Genomic DNA, 21721 nt, shown 5'->3' on the forward strand with positions numbered 1-21721 from the left:
CTTAGAGATCTCGGCGGAGTAACTTAATTTTAAATCAAAACAATTGACGCGCAGTTTGAGTAATTTTGCTGTAATGTTTTTAAACTAATAAACTGAAGTATTAATTTAATATCCGTATCAAGAATTAGTCAATTTATCACAACCTTGAACAAGGGAAGAATAGTCGCGACATTTTGGTGCCGAAACCCGGGAGCAGAGAACGAGAAGTAAATATCGTGGCATTCGAATAGAGAAGAATTACGAGACAGTTCAAGGGAAGTCATTGAGAGGGACTTGTAGAGGTGCTATATTGACTGATCCACGGTATGGAAGCCGCAAAGAAAGCTAGAGGTGTACTTCGTCAAAGAACCACTAAGTTGCTAAACCAGCTCGAGAAAGCCTTAGAAGAAGACAATTTGGTCAAGGACGAGTTAGAAGAGATTCTGGAACAGCTGGAAAGCAAGAACACCAGTCTTAATGAGCTGAATATTCAGATCCAAGAGCCAATGGACGAAGACGAGATCGAAATGGAGATCGCGGTATCTGAAGACTACAAAGAGAAGATAATCAAATGGAGAACGAAATTGAACAGAGCAATTAAATCCCTAGAGGTTCAAAGAGGAGACGAGTCATTCCGGTCAAGTTTGGAAGCTCAAGATCAACCTAATAGAGAGAGAAACCGCGGGATCAGAGCAACCGTAAAGCTACCTCATTTGACCATTCCCAAGTTCATGGGGACTTCTCGTGCTGGCAGAACTTCTGGGGACAGTTCGAACCATCCATACACCATAATCCAGCATTGGCGACTGTAGACAAGTTTGTATACTTAAAGTCATTCCTCGAGGGTCCGGCGTTGCAGGCTATTGGAGGTTACTCGCTGTCGGACGAGAACTACAGAGCGGTGGTAGAGAAGCTCAATGAACGTTTCGGCAAGAAGTCTCAAGCCGTCAACAGTCATATGGTAACGCTGTTGCATCTACAACCTGTAAGGAGAGCCACGGAGGTAACATTACTAAGACAGCTATATGATACTTGTGAAATACAAGTAAAGAGTCTTGAAGCATTGGGAACGACCATGGAGACATATGGAACCTTCTTATACCCCATTCTTACGCGACTCCTGCCACAAGAGATCCTATTGGACTTCAACAAAAACTATGCAGACGAGGAACAAGACGCGAGACATCTGTTGAATCATCTCAAGCGAGAGGTGGAGAGCCGGGAAAAGACCATGGTCCTATGCGTACCTAATAGAGCCGAAGAAGAGGGTAGAGCTGCAGGCGTGGGACGTTGGAGTTCACACAAATCGAAACATGAGCCTAGTTATTTCAAGAGTCTGCAGAATCCAAAGAGCCGTGTCCCAACAACAGCGGTCCTCAAGACTGCCGTCTCGAAATCCTGCCTTTTCTGTGGAAGTACGGAGCATCCAACGGAAGAATGCGAAACCTTTTCATTAGAGCAGAAAGGTGAGCAGATAAGGAACCAGAATAGATGTTTCCTTTGCTTGAGTTCAGGCTGGGAAATAAGCATAATTTTTAAACTAGTCCTTGGGACCAGTGACCCCATAGTTTCCGAAATAATAAACTGGTCTCCAGACTGGTCCCCACCCTTGTTCTCCTATAGATTTGCAATTAATAAACTAGTCATTGGGACCAGTGACCCTCACGTTTTGAATAAAAAAAGTGGTCTAAGCTATTAATAAACTGGTTTTTGACCTGTAAACCTGTCTTATTTCCTAGCCTGCTTGAGTCAAGGTCACCCGGTACGCCGTTGCGCTTCAAAAGCAAAATGTCAACACTGTGGGAGAAAGCATCATGCATCCATCTGTCCAGAGATTCAATGAGACTCCAAAATCTGGAGCGGAAAAACCGGACGAAAGTGAGAAACATCAAGAACCCGAGAAAAGGTCCCTCACCATGACAACCTTTATCCCACGGCCGCCAGAGAAAGAAATTCGACGCAAGTTATTTCATCAAACTGTCGTTGTCTACGCAGAAGGAAGAAATACCAGGGCTCCCGTGAGATGTCAATTTGATGGGGCTAGCGAAGGAACCTTCGTACGAGAAGATTTGGTACGAAGCTTAAAATTACCTGTCGTAAAGGAGGAACTCGTCAACGTATTTGCCTTTGGGAAATCAGAGCCGGAAAGAGTCACCAGAAGAACTGTAAAATTAACACTTCGAAGCGTAATGGATTCCAACATCACTGCCCAAATAGAAGTCTTAGAGGTATCAACCATCAGTGGAGCTATCGTTACGGTTCCTGGGGAATGCATTCGACAGCAATTAGACGAGAAAGAAATAACGCTGGGCGATATGGACCAAATCGAAGGAGTCTCCGTTTCGCAGGATGTACCCATTTTAATTGGCGTCGACTATTTCTGGTCTCTAAATACTGGAGAGACGAGGAGGCTCGATAATTCCCTGGTAGCTGTGAAGAGCGTATTCGGATGGTCGGTGCACGGAGTTCAAAATCAATCTGTGGCGGTCAACTCAATTCAAGTCATGAGGGTCGGAATCCAGAATGAAGAACTTGCGAAATCTCTCAAAGCCTTCTGGGAGATTGAATCCTTGGGGATAAAGGAAGAGAATACACATACCATGGTCGAAAAAAGTGTACTTGCCAGTCATGAAGACACTCTGGAATTTGAGGATGGAAGATACAAAACCAGTCTTCCATGGAAGGACAACAAAGACAAAATTGGGGATAACATCGCCTTGTCTACCAAGCGATTGGGTTCGCTTATCAAGAAGCTACGACATGATCCCGTTCTGTTCCAGAGATACGAAGACGCCATAGACGAGATGCTGGCTCAGGGCTTTGCTGAACGAGTACCTGAAGAGAATATCGCCATGAGAAACGGAGTGCATTACTTTCCGCATTTCCCAGTCCTCCGAGAAGATAAGGCCACTACAAAGCTCAGAGTAGTCCATGATGCTTCCGCCCATGAGAAAGGATCGCCAGCGCTAAACTCTTGCCTACACGTTGGACCAAGTTTAGTCCCAGATTTGCTAATAATCCTGCTTCAATTCAGACAACATCGGATTGCTCTAATGAGCGACGTTGAAAAACGTTCCTGCAGATAGTCCTCAAGCCAGAAGACCGAGATTATGTCCGATTTTTATGGATTACCAAGTTACCGATACAAGACGAGCCACTTCAAGTAGTACACTTACGAATGACGAGAGTTTTGTTTGGAGTGGCCTCCAGCCCATTCCTTCTCGCGGCCACCTTGCATCATCATTTCAAGAAATTCCATGAAAAGTATCCTGTCCTCAGCGAGATGTTAGCCAAAAGGCTCTACGTTGACGATCTTGTAACCGGTGCCGAGTCTAAGCAAAAAGCAAATGAATTCTACCATGGATCGAGACAGATATTTTACGAAGCTGGGATGAACCTACGCAAGTGGGTTACGAACTGTGAAGAGCTCGCAATTCAATGGTCCGAAGATCAAGCACCAGCGACGCTATTGAACCAAGAATCAAACTCCAACTTGCTGAAAGTACTTGGGATAGCTTGGAACCCGAAGAAAGACATCCTAACTTTCGATATATCTACTCTACTGGCGTTCCTGAGGGAGACCCAAGATACAAAGAGAGGGGTACTCAAGGCGGCGGCTAGACTATTTGACCCGATCGGACTGTTATCACCATATCTCATCAGAGTCAAGTGCCTTTTTCAGAAACTGTGGATAAAAGGCGTTGGTTGGGACGACAAGTTACCTTCTGACATTCTAACGTTATGGAACGACTGGGTCAAAGAGCTGAAGGAGTTCGGGAAAATGTCGATTCCACGATGGTACTATTCTGGAGTCCATGGAAAGGTTGTCGATAGAGAGATTCACCTTTTCTGTGACGCGAGCGAGTCGGCCTATGGAGCAGTGGCGTATATTCGTTACAGACGGACAAGGGAGAAATTGGAGTCTCATTAGTATCGTCGAAAACCAGAGTCGCCCCGATAAAGTCACTCACCATACCAAGGCCTGAGCTTATGGCAGCTTTCATTGGATCTCGCCTACTGAAGACGACGATGGAAAGTTTCGAAGGAGCAATTACTGCTTACCGATGCTGGACCGATTCAGAGATAACGCTACACTGGATCCGTGGTGTGTCGAGGGTTTGGAAACCCTTTGTCGCCAACAGGGTGATGGAGATCCAATCAAGTACCAATCCGAATTGCTGGTCACATGTAGCTGGAAAGGAGAATCCTGCGGATCTAGCGTCAAGAGGCTGCTCGGTAGACACCTTGAACAAGACAGCTCTATGGTGGAAAGGTCCAAGCTGGCTTTCGGAAAAGAGAGATCAATGGCCATGTCAATCCAGGTCAACGGTCTGTACTCTAGACGAGTCAGTTACCAAGGAGAAGAGGAACATTATCACGTTGGTTTGCCGCGTCACAACAGAACCGCTTTTGGACATAAAGAGATACAGCCGAATCAGCCGTGTGTACAGAGTGACGGCATGGGTACGTCGCTTCATCCACAATATAAGAATCGCAAACGATGAAAGACGCAAGGGACCTCTGTCGGCTGCCGAACTTCAAGATTCCAAACTCTTCTGGGTACGAGAAATTCAAAAAGAGAGCTATCCGGATGACTACCATTGCCTACAAGCAGGCGAACCACTAGCGAAGACATCGAAACTCCTTCAGTTTCGTCCATTCCTCGACAACGATGTCATACGTTTGGGAGGACGACTTCAATTCGCCAATATCAGCGATGAACTTAAACACCCACTCATCATTCCCGCAAATAATTGGCTAACACAGATAATAGCGATCGAGGCTCATCAAAGGGTGAAACATTGTGGACTTGAAAGCACCTTGGCGCAATTACGAGGAGAATTTTGGATACCGCAAGGACGCCCTATATCCCTGGTCTTTGAACGGAGTAGTCGCAAGTTTATAGCTCTCCGCGGAAGAGAACCGTGTTAGTGATATTTTTATTTATTTATTATTATTTTTTTTACACCCTTAAAAATGGTGAAAAAAATCGCGAAACCCGTCGCGAAGATTCCCGCAAAGTGTCTTCTTTGTGATAAAATAATTGCAGCAAAACAAAACTCGATACCGTGCAAAACTTGTCAATTTAAAACGCATATTAAGTGCCTAAAATGGTATGGTCCCATTTCTCCCAATTCTGTGTTTCCCAAAATACATTTTTATCCCAAACTTTCCGATTCCCAGTTCTCCCAATCTTATCGGAATTTTTATCCCAAACTATTCAATTCTCATTTCTCTCAATCGAATTGTTTCGTCTAATATTTTATACTGCAAAGGGTTGCTTTCAAAACGACTTCGATTATTTTTAATGCGAATAGGTTAGGTTAGGTAAGGTTTGGTTAGGTTAGGTTAAGTTTGGTTTGGTTTGTTAGGTTAGGTTAGATTAGGTTCAGGTTAGGTTTAGGTTAGGTTCAGGTTAGGTTAGGTTAGGTTTGTTTAGGTTAGGTTAGGTTAGGTTCAGGTTAGGTTAGGTTAGGTTAGGATAGGTTAGGTTAGGTTAAACAATTATCCTACCAATTAATGTGAAGTGTTATTCTAAATGTTTTATATTTTTCTGCTAGATCCACGAGAAAGTTCGTGATTTATAAATCATTTAACTATGGTACGCCTTTTCCAAAATATTTATGTTTAACTTCATTGACTTCTCAAATAGTATGCCTTTTCCAAAACATTACTGTTATGTTAGATTAGGTTTGGGTTGGTTAGGTTAGTAATATTTTATAAATCATTTATCTATGGTACGCCTTTCCCAAAATATTGATGTTTAGCTTCATTGACTTCTCAAATAATATGCCTGTTCCAAAACATTACTGTTATGTTAGGTTAGGTTTGGGTTGTTAGGTTAGTAATATTTTATAAATCATTTAACTATGGTACGCCTTTTCCAAAATATTGATGTTTAGCTTCATTGACTTCTCAAATAATATGCCTTTTCCAAAACATTACTGTTATGTTATGTTAGGTTAGGTTAGGTTAGTAATATTTTATTAATCATTTAACAATGTTACGCCTTTTCCAAAATATTGACGTTTAGCTTCATTGACTTCTCAAATAATATGCCTTTTCCAAAACATTACTGTTATGTTATGTTAGGTTTGGTTTGGTTAGGAGGACGTATCTTCCTCTTTGGAGCGGTTATACACTTCAAGTAAGTGTATCCCTTATGAAATGAAAAAATAAATAAATAAAACCATCAAATTCTACTCTATTTGAGTCTTTTTGGGTATGCAATATTGGGTTAATTGGAATAGGAGAACTGGGAATTGGGTTGAATGATGTTTGCGTAAATGGGAATTGGGTGTTTTAAATTGGGTGAAATGGGGGGTTACCTGTTCGACCACCAAAACAGAAAATACAAGATTCAGGAGGAAAGAATAAAACAACTAAAAAGGGAACTGGATGCGGGGAGAAAAACTCCATTTTGATATCTAGAAATCATAAAATGGAAATTCAAACTAAACTGAATATGTAAAACATATTATTGTTAATAAAACAAAAGATTCTCTTTGAATTTATTAACATATGTTTTATGCTGAATTGGGAGAAAAGAAATTGGGGGAAAAGACATAGTGTTGGGTCAAATGGGATTGGGAGATATGGGAATTGGGAGAAACGGTTTGGGTTAAATGGGAGTAAATCCCTAAAATTGACGGTGGAAGAAGCGAAAAATATCTACAATGGGAAATCAAGCTCCCATGAGTGCAAGAAATGCCGCAACAAACAAGTAGAGGATCAAGCGATTCTGACGAAACAGACGATGATGATACGGACTCAAAACAAGGTAATCCAAAAACAAAAGTGGACGACTTCATAGACATACTGAATGAATTTTTTAGAACGGACAGCCTAACCCGCGAAAAAGACAATATACTCGATCACTCTATCTCATTAATCAAAGTACTAACAGAAGCTTACCAAGATCTACAAAATGTAGTAGAAGGCATGCAACTAGAACTTAAAACATTAAAAAAACATTGTGTAACTCAATGTGAAAAATCACAATTCTCAAAGGATACAACGAGAAGGGTGAGACCCCATAGCTTTGACCGACATAGAGTTGACATGACAGGGCGAAATAATGGTATTCCCAGAATCACATTCCTTGCCGACGCTAATGATAGGCCTAATGATAGGCCTACTATCCCAAGCAATAAAAGAACCACAAATATCACCCAAAAAAAAACCGCCCGACATGACTAAAAAGAAGCCCCTTCAGGCTGGCTCAAAAAAACTAGACACTATCAAGGCAATAGCAAAACCGATTCGAGAACCAAAAAAAGGGCACTCTTCATATCTCGCCTACCACCCAACCTAAAGGCCGATGATTTGAAAAAATATATTGAAACTGACTGTGAACTAGAAACTGTTGAGTGTACAAGAATAAAAACGAAATCTGCTTATTACTCCTCGTTTCACGTCACTACTGCTGACGAAAGCGAATTTAATTTACTTAATAACCCTCAAAATTTCCCCGAAGACTGTATTGTCATGGATTTCCATGGCCATCTGAGTGAAACACGGAAATTTCAACCCCCTTCAACTGAGATTCATACTATGAATGAGGAACAGCCACTTATAGATGAAGTTTAAAACCTCACTGGGCATATACTATCAAAATGCAAGAAGCATATGTAATAAAATGGACGAACTTTATACAAATATTTTACTTATTGAACCCCATATTATCTGTCTCACAGAAACTTGGTTAAAACCCACAGATTATAACGAGGACTTTTTCCCGCCTAATTATAAAATTCACAGACACGATAGGACTGATGGTCGCCGTGGGGGAGGAAGCCTTATCGCATTAAAAAACTCATTCAAAGTTATTAGGCGCCCTGATTTAGAAAAAGAATTTGAAGCAATCTGGCTTGAAATAAAAGTAGGAAATAACCAAAACCTACTACTAGGTAACATATATATACCACCCGACACTACAATCGAGTCCTATTGCGCACTAAAAGCGAACCTAGAAGAGAAACTACCAAAACACAAAGGAGATATAATACTACTGGGAGATTTTAATTTACCGGGATTAGATTGGGAAACATGGAGCACAAAACACTGCATTGGCAATATCAAAAATAAAGGAATACAAATAATTGATACCTGCCACACGTGCGCACTTATGCAAATTAACCACATCAAAAACCATTATGGTAAACAACTAGATCTATGCTTCTCAAACACTAACTGCTGTGAAATAACAACAACAAAGGAGGCCCTAATTAAAAAGGACCCCTACCACCCGCCACTAATACTAGATTACCACCTAAAACAAACACTCCAAAATGACAATCAGTTAACACTTGACTATTACCATGCTGATTACTTGGGATTATATTATTATATCCGGAACCCTGATTGGTCCAAAATAACTGAATCTAAAGATGTGAATTATTGCGTATAAGAACTAACGACAGCAATTAAATCGGCAATCACTTTATATATACCGAAAAAAGACAGGAAATATAAAAACAATGTCTCGTGGTTCTCGGCAGAATTGATAAAGACCCTAAAACGCAAAAAGTATTACCATAAAAAACATAAAAGGACCGGTAATATAAAGGCTAAAGAACAGTTTCAATGTCTGCGAGCCGAAGTCAAAAAATTGATAATAAGAGATAAAAAATCATATTCCAATAAGATCAAAGACTCAGTAACCAGAGACCCAAAATCATTTTGGGGATATGTTAACAAGAGGACAAGAGCTCAAAGACAAGAAATTATTCTAACAAAAAATAAAAATCTCATCACTAACAATTCGGCAATTGCCAAAGAATTCGCAGAAACATTCGCAAATATCGCTGATGATAACACTAACCAAAACGAGCCGTATTTAATTGACCAAAAAATAGAAGATACCTTTAGAATCACGACGATCACTCTCGCAGACACTGTAGAGGCTATCAATAAGCTAAGGACGAGATTATCAACAGGCAAAGATGGGATTACTAACATCATTATCAAAGGCTGCAAGGAGACTCTAGCCCCATTATTAACACATATATACAATTTGTCTCTACAAAGCGGAATATTTCCACAGGAATGGAAGGTAGCCATAGTCTCACCCATATTTAAGAAAGGATTTACTGGAGACGCGACAAATTATCGCCCTATATCACTTCTCTGTTCGTTTGGTATGGTTTTTGAAACAATCATGTATAAATTTATATACACTTGGTTCTCCAAGAACATACCTGATTCACAACATGGGTTTGTGAAGGGAAAATCTGTGGAAACAAATCACTTATCTTTCTTGAACCAAATAAAGCCAAAGGTCCTCCAGAAAGGGCAAGTTGATGTTTTATACATAGACTTATCAAAAGCTTTTGACCGCGTATCGCATCCGCTATTACTAAAAAAGCTTCATCACTACGGCATGGATGGAAATGTGTTATGTTGGGTGAGAAACTACTTAACCGACAGACACAACCAGATAAAATGTAATGGGGAAATAACCTCCGTAAAATATAAAGTGTCATGTGGAATACCACAAGGATCATCCCTGGGTCCTCTTCTATTTAATATCTACATTGCAGATCTGCCAAATAACATTTCATGCTCACTATATCAATTTGCCGATGACCACAAATTAGCCAAAACTATATCAAATCTGAAAGACTGCTATAGCCTACAAAATGATCTAAACATTTTAGCCGATTGGTGTCAAACCAATAATATACCAATAAACCTAGATAAAACGGTTATTATCTCTTTTACAAGGAAAATTAGATCGGCATTATTTAGCTATACATTAAATGGGAAACCCATAAAGAGAGAAACATCCATTAAAGACCTAGGAGTGATTTTCGACTCCAAACTACGATTTAAACCACATCGATCATACATAACACAGAAATGTAAAAGGACACTTGGATGTATCCTAAAGATCACAAAACCCTTAAACTCAGCAACGGCTTTTCATCGTCTCTACATCTCTTTAGTCAAATCATGTCTAATATATGGAGCAACTACCTATAATGACAATGTCAAAACCAACATAAAGTCCATAGAAGCAGTTCAAAGGAAATATATTGAACATTATCATACACAATTTATCAAGGATACATCCTATAACTACGAACTAATACTGAAGGAACTTAATATGGACTCAATCGCAGAAACATTTATAAAATTAGACATCATCTTATTACACAAGATAATAACTTACAAACTCAAATGCCCCTCAATATTATCTAGCCTAAACTTCAATACCACAACCCACAAAAGTAGAAAAAGAAGTTTATTTCAGCGGCAACCACACGACATATCACCCATATCAAGAATAGTTCACAATTATCATACCTATGGAAAGTATATTGACATTTTTAATAAAAAAACCCTTCTTCTAAAAGAATTGACGTTAACATAAAGAAATTAAAATTAAAATAGGGAATTTCCTACCATAAAAATAATTTATTCTACTATTGCTTGAATTTTTAAAATTTTTAAAATAAGTCACCACCTAATTTTAAATTAAATTAAATTAACGACTAGATTGACGAATGTGTTATAACTAGCTGGCACGAATGTACTGTTTTATAACACAATAAACATTATTATTATTATTATTATTATTATTATTATTATTATCCTGAGACTGTCCTTTTAAAGAATTAAGAGGTGTTTTCCCTCGGTAACATCAAACCTTAACCTTTCTGTTTTTATACCGTGCGTGTGACTAATCAGTAATAGGGATTATTTATTCAACAACACGAACTGGCTATAATACGTTTTATTCAATGCCTTCAAATATATATCAGTTTAGTTTTTAAATCATTTACATCGTTTACAATGTAGTTGTAAAGAAATGGTTCATCAATAGGTAGATTAGTACCAAAATCTTTGCGAAACTTTTCAATGACATTATCGTAGTTAATTACTTTTAAAGCTTTCACTAGGTTTTTTTCGACCCTTTCGTTCCAGTCACTTTCTTCGGACTCGCACAAAATATCGTGGGCTATTTTGTTTTTGCAAGAGGTATTGTCGCAGCATTGGGTCATCTCCAATAAGAATTCCGTTACGTTTTTCAGAATCGCTTCTCTCATAGTTTCAACGGCTCTTGTTTTTTCGTGTAGCTCTAAGTCTATGAGGGCTTTAATTTTCTTCAAATAATCCCAACTAGATTGGTTAAAGGAAATGCCCCCGCTTGTAGCGTACAAAATGTTGTATTTTTCTCGACATCCTCTCGTGTATTTTCTAATGTCAAATATATGACCTTTCCGGTTTACGAAGCATTCTAGCTTTAAATTGGTAGTAGTTGGATGTAGCCAGACGGAAAACCTCGGCGAATTTCCTTTGAAGAAAGCGTCGATTTCGTTGGAAAACTCCCAAATATTAGACCAAACGTGTTTCTTTAATGATATTTTTACACGAGTGTCGGTACGTCTAAAATATACCTTTGGGGTCGTGACATTGCCAACCCAAACTTCTACTTTCTCCGAAATATTGTGAACTTGGTTCATTTTAAAGCGGTTAAGAAATGACGATTTCGACGTTGAGTTCCTACCTAATATAGTTTTTCCTCAAAGTTCAGGTGATCTCCAAAAAAGAGTAATACGAATGACGTCATATCTAATTCAACCAATCAATGCGCCTATATTATAACTGTTCGACGAATGACGTCTATTATAACAGTTCGACGAATGACGTCATATTTGCCTTAAGTTTTACTCTAATGATACAAACGTTTTTATTGTTACATTGGGACTATTTGTTACAAACTTCTATTGTTAAAGTTAGATTTTTTTTTTTTTTGACGGTCGACGGCATAAGCATTTTCTAATGGCATAGAATTAAGGCGATATTTACAAAGTCACGTCCTGTTCTTATGGAATATTTACAAGTCAGCTATATAAATTATAAATGGAAAGACCTTTGTTTGTATTAAGAAGTGCTAAGCTTATTGGCTGACTTAACCATCTGGGTAGAAGGTTTAAAAAACTAACCAATTACAAATTATGTACTAGAACGTTTATAGCACGTGATTTTACTGTTACAAGCACTTCTTGGAATCGGATGTCTCTTAGAAATCAGCTAAAGACGGTCATTTAGAGGTCTTACAAGTTGTCTAAAATTTCAATAGAAAAATGGTCAAAATTTTTTAAAAAAGGCTTATTGTTTTCAACTTGGTTTAAAGTTTTTGATGAAAATGATTTTAAGTACGAGTGCAAAATATAATTTGTGTGGATATAGTGGTTTCAAGCGTGTAATTTTCGAGTAAAAAACCACGTTTGTTTTTGTGATCATCAACTTAAATAAGGAATACATATATTCACATTGAAAGGTAACATTTTTTGCTATATTTAAATTAGTTTTGGGGTGCCTAGTTTTTGAAATGTGCACTTTAATAAATTTCAAGAAAAATATTCTAAAAGTGAACTATCGTTATGAGTTATAAACGTGCCAGGGTGTTAGCCACTAAAATAAAATCAATATACATGACAAAAATGGGTAATGAACGAAAAATAAACGAACTCCTCCTCCTCTTCATTTAAATTAGCAATGCGTATAGAGCTTCATCTATTTAGTTGTCTTAAACGGCAGAAAATCCAACCCTTTTCTTATGAAACAAAAGTCATACCATCCTGTTAACTGGAAATGGTAGCTGTAAAACCCTTTCGCTAGGAATGCGAGATGTAAAACCCTTTTCTCTAGAAATGAAAACAATGTATCTGACTGAGAATTAAGTTTATTATACTACAATTTACAATAAATAAAAAAAATTAATGTAAAAAAGATACACGAGCCACTTTAGTATGAGTTACCTCTTCTTGGTCTCTAAATGTAAATGATCTACGATTGCTAATAGTATGCCAGCCGGTATTATGCGAACAAAATTCCTCACTATACATATTACATAAAGGTTTTTTTATGCAATTACTACAGAAACTTTTCTGAACGTCCCAAATTACTCCTACCATCATGTCGTCTCGATGCACTACTGTATGAGTTTTTACCGCTAGATATTTCGTATTTGGTTCGTCCATATCGCTAAAAAAGACAAAACAGTCTCTGCAAACTCTACGTTGGCATTTCCTTTCACCTTTTCTCCATGTTTTTAAAAAATAGTCATATTCTATGTGGTGGTACCCATCCAATAAAAAGAAAGGGATGGTAACTCTATTCCTTTGCGTAGCTTGAAATTGAGCAAAAGTCAAGCGATTATCCACTTCGAATTCAATTTCTGATTCTGTGATCCAAAGCCAATTTGGCATTTCTTCGGGATATAGATCCTCTTCGCCCAGGTTCCCTCGTTCACCAATAGCTGCTTTCCAAAATACCTGTTCAGATACTCCCCAAAGTTGGCGTGGAATTGTTTTCTTAATATCATTAAAGGTTTGCTCCGTATTAGCTAAAACGAATTCCATTGTTACTACCATGGCTCTAATGGCCATGGATCTCAAAGACATGGGTGACCGAGATTCCATATTGATTTTAAATATATGAAGAGATGCTTTAAAGTTAATAACTGAATGTTGTATGTGCCCTTAAGTTTTAAATTTCCCCTTAAATACCTACTGTTAATTAGATAAAAATATTAGCCAAAAGTAACATTAGGTCGATTGAAAGGTTACTTACCGATAACTGGAATCGAACCAGGATCTTTCGAATTCCATATTTAGCAGCCAATACGCTACCAATCGACCTAATGTTACCTGTGATCTTTGAGTGTGAAACTATAAGTCTATTTTTCCAATAACTACTATTTATACAATGTATGACGGAGGTGATATTAGATTTTTTGGCAAAGGTAGTTTAAGTATAGTAAAGCATATATAAGGCTCATTAAACTTCAAAGTTAATTGTTGCGTTGAGTCATAATTCCAAGAAAAATCCTTCTATGCCAGAACTTCGAATTAACTAAAACGTCATTGTTTCTAAGGCTTGAGTTCCAAGAAATTTTAATTTTATTTAAAGGTATGGTTGTTAAGTTTTATTTCTCTATTCGTTTAAGTATGTCGCGCCAATTTTCCCCTGCTTTCACGTGCAAAAGCGGTAGGCATGATAAACTACATAAATTACCTTTTACACTCCCTTTAAGAAGTCTGAACAATATAAATACCGCACCCACCGCCCCGCAAACTACAAAATATCCTCATTGCTTTCGCTTAATCTCCCTGCTAAAATTAATAATTTCTTCAAAATGGTAAGTAATATATATAAATATATATTTTTGGTACTTTTTCTTACTACCCCATAGTTTTATGTTATCTAGGCTCAAAGCAGCAACCCTTGGGAGACTCTTCAACTACAGTTTAGTCAATCCGAACAAATAGGAGTTAAACTATGCAAGTTTTATAATAAATTATACGTAGACATAAGAAAGTACGCTCTACCCAGAATACCCCTTAAATCGGGGGTATGCATACCCATTGAAATAGTAGACGACTTAGTTAAGCTTTTGAAATTAGCATCTCTGAATAAGTTACCGCAAAGTTCCTGTTTGCCTGGGATGTTGGAAATCGAGAAAATAAAAGAAAAGGGTTGTCTAATAACGAAATATAGGGGCCAAGCGCGCGAGAAGCAACTGGATTTCAAGGCCGTCGATATACCGGAAGTAGTGGAACTAATATCGAGCATTTTGAAGAAGGTTACGTTGAAGTAGTAAAATGTCTGATGATGAACCACTAGACCTTTCTATTTTTAGAGCAGAAAACTTTTATGAATTAGTTAAAGTAAATGTAGCCAGATCTAGGAAATTTAACTGTTCATCCTACGAATACAAAATTATCTTTAAAAACCTTGATAAAATATGTGTGACGGAACTATATGAAAAATTGAAACTCATATTTCAATCAATCATTGAGACTATTATCAACGCGGGTAGAGACTACAACAGAGTCAGGTTTTGTGTTAGAAGTGACCAGCTGGAAAATGCCATAAATTTAAGATTTATGGCGTTGAACGAACTGACAGTTGATAGGCTTTTTGGTGCTATAAGTCAAGTTAGTCAATCAAATCGTAATTTCATTTTAGACGGTGATATTAGAATTGATGCAATTTTTCTAAAAACTGATATTCCAAAATCGGGTAGAAAATCAGTCAGAAATAGATCGATGTTATCACTAGAACATTACATGAAAAACGGGAGGACTTTTTTACCAATTTTAAACGATGACGATCTTTTCGTAGCTCGAAGCATAGTGTGCTGAAAAATGGTTGCGGACTTAACCTATTTAAAACAACAAAAACAAGATAGATCTGGTTTCGACTATAACCGATACCGTATAATACAGGCACCTAACAGACCGCTACAGAGGGAAGAGGCCCTAAAACTTCACCATGAAGCTAACTTACCGGTAGGACCCGTTAGTATAGAACAGATTTCGGCTTTTCAAAAAATCTTAGAACCAGAATACCAAATTATAGTGTTTAGCGCTGAAAATAATTTTAAGAAAATTTATGAAGGTGAAATTTACGCTGAAAAAAAAATTTTCCTTCTGCTTGTAGATACACATATGCATGTTATTAAAAGTTTAGCAGCCATGTTCGGATGTGTTTCTTATTGTAACAAATGCTTAGTAACATTTAGTAATGTATTTAGGGCCTCAAATCATAAATGTTATAATGAACACACAAAATGTTGGCGATGTTACTCTGAGACATTCCACGAGAGCCCATCCTTGGACGTCGTGAAATGTCCAGATTGTAATAGGTATTTTAAAAGTCCCGAATGCTTCCAAATACATAGAACTAATAAAATTTGTGAAAAAGTAAAACGATGCAAAATTTGCTGCGAGGAAATTGAAAAAAAATCACAAATGTAGTAAAGTATGCCCAAAATGTAAAATTGAACACCCGCCTAGGCTTTGTTATGTCCAACCCCTTACTAAAAAGTATAAGGAAACAACTTATTATTTCGATACCGAATGTATAGTAGATAATTCCCTTCATACCCCAATACTTCTAGTTTCTGCTATGCAAATAGAGGAAAATGTTTACGATTATAACATTTTTAGAGGACTAGATTGCGTAGACAAATTTATGCAATACCTAACCCAAGTAGATGAAAAAATTGTTTTTACAAGAGACTACAAAAGACGTAGAGTAACCAAACCTAGGTTTGAAAATGTTACTATTGTTGCTCATAACATGAGAGCCTATGACGGGTTTTTCATTTTAAAATGGTTAATCCATAATTATGGTAAAATAGAAATTATATTCGATGGAGCAAAACTGCTAGCAATGTTTGTTAAATACCAAAATTTAAAATTTATATGTAGTTTATCCTTTCTGGCTATACCATTAAGGGCTTTTTCGGAGGCATTTCAGTTGGGTTCAACCTGCAAGCAGTTTTTCCCATATATCTTTTTAAACAAAAACAATTTAGATTATTGTGGAAAAATTCCCGATAAATCTTATTTTCAGCCAGAGTTTATGAAAAAAGATGATAACATAGCTTTTGAAAAGTGGTATAGTGAAAAGTCAAAACAACCCGTTTATAATGCCATGTTTGAGTTACAAGAATATTGCGTGGCTGATGTCCAAGTCCTTCAGAAGGGTGTAGACTTTTTTCGTAACCATTTCAAAACAGTAACGGGTTTAGACCCAATGAATTGCGGTGCGATAACCATAGCTGGAGCTTGTACTTCGGTGTATCTTCACACATACTTACAGAAGAATACCCTTGGTGTCGTTCCAAATCCTGGATTCCGTGGTTCAGGTAACCAGAGCAAGAAAGCCATAAAATGGATGGCATGGGTAAGTAAGGAAAGAAAGGTCGAGATTCAAACTGTAATGTCAGCATCAGGAGAAAAGAAAATTGGACCATATGCAGTTGATGGTTATTGTGGTGACCCGGAAATAATTTTAGAATTCATGGGCTGTTTATATCACGCGTGTAAAAAGTGTTGCAAAGGAAGTGAGTGGAATAGCGTAGTTAAGGAAACCAATAAAGTTATTTACGAAAAAGGACTTGATAGAATACAATACATTAAAGAGCTTCATCCTAGGGCTGAGATCATTGCTATGTGGGAATGTGATTACGATAAACTCATGGCTGAAAATTCAGATTTTAGGGAATTTTGTAATTCAGTCGAAGTGTGTGACCCTATCTTATCAAGATCAGCGCTTTATGGATGACGATGCGAACCCCTAAAGTTATACTATAAAGCAGATCCAAGTAAAAATGAACGTATTTTATATTTTGACATTAAGTCTTTATACCCTAGTCAAAATAAATATGGTATTTACCCGAAGCATTTCCCTGAGGTGATTCAATTCAATTTTGATTATCGGAAAGACGCTTATTTTGGAATCATGTCGGCGACATTGTTACCCCCATATGGTCTGTACATTCCTGTAATACCCTACAGACATAATGGGCGATTGTATTTTCCTTTATGTAAATCTTGTGTAATCGAAGAAAATACTGAACTTTGTAGTCATAGCGATGGTGAAAGGTCAATTTCGGGCGTGTGGTGTACCCCAGAAATTTAAAAAGCTATGGAAATGGGTTACAATCGTTTAAAGATATCAGAAGTGCATCATTATAAAGAAACTTTCAAATATGAAACAAATATGAAAAAGGTGTAAGCGACGGACTTTTCGGTGGTTACGTAAATAAATTTTTAAAGATTAAGCAGGCCAACTCGGGGTTCCCCTCCTCAGTTAAAACCTTCGAAGAAAAGAGGGAATATTTAGATTCAATTTATGAGACTGAAGGAATCAAAATCGAAATGGATGAGGTAACTAAAAACCCTGCTATGAGAGCAATCTCAAAAATTTGTTTGAACTCACTATGGGGAAAATTTGGATTAAATACTAACAAACCAAAGTCTATCATAATAGATGATTATAAAGATCTAATTGGCATTTTAGTAGACGACACAAAAGAACTTATAGATTTATGGCCCCTAAACGAAGAGCTATGTTTGTTAACGTATAGTTTTAAGGATGAGTTTCAACCCACATATTATAAGGGGAACCCATATGTTGCCAGCTTTGTTTCATGTTATGGTAGATTAACTCTTTATGAAACACTTGCAAAGTTGAATGAGCGTGTACTTTATATGGATACTGATAGCGTAATCTTTGATGCAAAAGAGGGGGACTACATACCCCCCACCGGTATTAACTTGGGGTGTTGGGTAAACGAACTGGGAGAGGAATCAATTTTAGAATTTGTTTGCAATGCTCCAAAAAGTTACGCCCTGAAAACTACAGACAACAAAACTATCGTGAAAGTAAAGGGCTTAAGTCTTCAAAATCGAATAAATGAAAATATTGTAAATTTTGACTCCATATTTGAAAGTATTCATAATCAATCGAAAAGAATTAAAGTAGCCGTTCTTTTTAATGTACGTAGAGATAAATATACGGCAACAATAATAAATAAAAAAATGGAAAAGACATTTGGATATACATTTAAGAAGCGCGTAGTTAAGGGTTTTATTACATTTGCATATGGTTACTTAACAGAGACAACTCAGGATGAGTAGATCTAAAAAGAATGTACATTTTTCACCAAATGTAACTGTGTTTGAAATACCTATCGAAGATAGACGTAGTTACGCCCTTTACGATGCGCTAAGGTTTAAAGATCGTATTCGAAAGGTGGAAAAAATGTTACTCAAAATATATACAATTCGAACTGAGCAATAAAATATTCGAGTGTTGAATTTTTTGTGTCATTTTAATTACATTTATTAACCATGGCGTGTCGAATAAAATTTGTGGCGCCCTTTCAGATGTTATGCGCAGGCTCTAGCATGTGTGGTAAATCATCGTGGGTTTTTAATTTATTAAGATATAGAACATGCATGATTAGTCCAAAACCAGATCGGATAGTTTATTGCTATTCAATTTACCAAAATAAAATTGATGATCTGAAAAGGGAAATCCCTGAAATAGAATTTTTGGAAGGGTTACCTCCGAATAACGAAGAATTTTGGAATAGAAATCAAAATAACCTCCTGGTGTTGGATGATTTAGCTTCAGAATGTGGTAATAGTAAAGAAATAGCTGATATGTTTATTAAGGGGAGTCACCACTATAATACCAGCATAATTTTAATTACACAGAGCTTATTTAGTAAAAATAAAGAGTTCAGATTGATTAGCCTAAATTGCGTTTATATTTTAATATTCAAATGTCCCAGGGATTCATCGCCAATACAATTTTTAAGTAGGCAAGTTTTTCCTAGAAAAAGTCAGTTTCTAGTGAAGGCCTACGCCATTGCTACTGAAAAGCCGCACTCGTACATTTTGATTGACTGTCATCAAACCACGGATGAATGTCTACGAGTTAGAACAAATGTCCTCCCTCCAGATGGAAATATGTACGTATTTATCGACGAATAAGAAAGAGTGACGGCGCATTTTTAATCTATTTAATACAATGATTCTGCCGGTCTCACTTCGTAAGAAATACCCCTACCTAACTTTGCTTAAACGAAGCAATAAAATTCAAAGAAAACACATTCTAAAAAACAGTACCAAAGATCAATTAAAGACGCTTTGTAATATTTGTTTTAACATTACACACGGCGGGATACCTTTGACCTCCAAACTAAAAAATCATTTAAAACGTCACAGGAGAGTTATAAGGCTATTGGCTCAAAAGTCTTTGCCATTAAGTAAGAAGCGTCAGTTGATGATTAATCAATCAGGCGGAGCCTTTTGGCCAATGATACTGGCTAGTATTATCCCTAGTGCTATCTCAGCTATAAAAAGTTTAACATGAAGAAAATGGTTTTGGTGCCTGCCAATACCATTTTGGATCCGGTGGATAAAGAATTATCTGAGCTAGATAAAGAAATGCATAACATTCTTCGAAAGTCCGGGTCTACAGAAACTAAACTTAGAGAATACTTGGAAACCCTGCAAAAATATTTAAATATGAAGAAACTAGTACAACCCATTACCGTAAAAACTGTATCGGCACCTCCTACAACTTATCCAGCACTACCTTCTGCCCCGGCGGTTTCTACTTCTACCGCTACTTTACCCATTACTCCGAGCCTAACAGGAATACACGCAACTACCCCCATTATGCCTACCGCTTCTGCACAGGGTTCCACCATTATTCAAGCACCACCTAGCGGGTCCACCTTGACATGGCAGCCATTTACGGCTACGGCTATGGGGGCTAAGTCTCCAACACCCAAAAGAAAAAAACTCTACGTAAAAACAGCGTGGCTCAATCATTAGATGAATTTAAAAAATTTCAAGAACTATATTCGCCTCTTCATTCTAAACGTAAAACCAGAAATGATAAAAAACTGTTGTACCCACTACACTATGGAAAGAAAAATTTAAATAAACGTTTTTTATTGATTGCAATATTTATTTTGATGTTTCAACAAATGATTACATAAAAACAATAGAACCAAAGCTTCATTATACATTAAATCATTTGGTTTATATAATTCTTGAATAATAACGTTTAGATTATAACCGTAACAGGCATTAACTAGATAAAAAATACAATGTAAACCGCATGTTAAAGATAATGGATATTGAACAGGTACAGGGTTTATAAACCATTCTTTAGCGTAGACATAAAGATCATTAAGATTATAATAAGAGGGATCATTTCCATAAGAATCAAAAAAGTTCCCTACATTATTATTTACATATATAGCTAACCAATGAAGTCCTGGACTCGATGAAGGTTCCGTATTTAGACAAAAGCAATATTTAGCTTGCTTTGGCGGTAATGGTTTTTGATCGAAAGCAAATACACCGAGGAAAAAAGGTCTTGTTACAGGTTCACACGTTAAAATTTCGATTATTTCCACCGTATTCATTATCCCGATGGGTTATAAATCACGGTACGATCTTTAGAAATAATAATTTCAGATTCGAACTCGGCGTACACTATTACAGTTACGTTATGGACTAGCGGAGATATGAACTTCATAGATATTCTTAGGCTTCCCTGTTTGTTTCTTGACAAATGTTCAGCGCCCGCTTGTTCTTCCGGTGTAAGATCGAACGCGTACAGAGCGTTACCCTCTTTAAATTCTTCGAAGGTAATACAGTTTCCTTTATTACTTTTGAACAAATCCAAGGCCGTATAGTTTGAGAGGTACTCTCTGGAATACTCGTTAACGGCATAGTGGGGTGTAAACGGAGGATTGGGATATGTTTGATTTCCAATTGTTAGTGCCAAGTAGCTTAAATTAAAATGATTGAATTCAAAGCTATTCAAATCTAGGGCTCCATTAAAGGCTGTTGTTCTAACTAAGCCGATAACTACGCGTGATGGTTGTCTTTCCATAAAGACATTTTCTCGTATAATGTCAGTGGAACCGCTACTGATGGAAAAGTATTTTAACACTGTTCTGTTAATTGGATAAATTACATTGTGCTTTTCGTGTACCATCGCCTGAGCTAACATAATCTCATTATTTATTTTAATCTTTTTTATAAATAATGTAACATCGTCAATTTTAATTTTAAATTTAGGATTAAGTGCTGCTGTAGACATAATTGCAAATTCATTAACTGACTTTATGAAGCGAAACCGTACATCAATATTATTAATGAGAAATCGACTCATTCGACATACATCCAAATGTAAATCACCCAACATATCAATGCGTTTCGATAGGGCAGCCCGATCTCTTCGTTTCAGCATTCCATTCTTGTCGTTGTTTGACGCGGGTAAAAACATTTTACTAGCGTCCACAGGGTCATCTTTGTAATACATTTTTGAAGAAAGATAGGACTTTTTGGCACTTGTACCATAGTTTAAATGTGTTTCAAAAAATGCCAAATATGGGTAGGCATTC

At 37.1% G+C, this 21721-nt stretch overlaps 1 protein-coding gene across 1 annotated transcript; it reads left to right on the forward strand.

Annotated features, from left to right (window-relative positions):
- The first annotated feature begins 305 nt into the window (after positions 1 to 305).
- On the forward strand, positions 306 to 4911 carry LOC149685494 (uncharacterized). The gene is made up of 7 exons (XM_089871033.1): positions 306 to 677; positions 734 to 1445; positions 1719 to 1741; positions 1812 to 2963; positions 3062 to 3909; positions 3977 to 4420; positions 4488 to 4911. The coding sequence occupies exons 1-7, from the start codon at positions 306 to 308 to the stop codon at positions 4909 to 4911; spliced, it is 3975 nt and encodes a 1324-aa protein (XP_089727159.1).
- Positions 4912 to 21721: the final 16810 nt, after the last annotated feature.

This window comes from Phalangium opilio, unplaced genomic scaffold (assembly GCF_054372755.1).
Source record: "Phalangium opilio isolate 3A_F unplaced genomic scaffold, DU_Popi_V2 ptg000032l_1, whole genome shotgun sequence".
NCBI classification, from domain to species: domain Eukaryota; kingdom Metazoa; phylum Arthropoda; class Arachnida; order Opiliones; family Phalangiidae; genus Phalangium; species Phalangium opilio.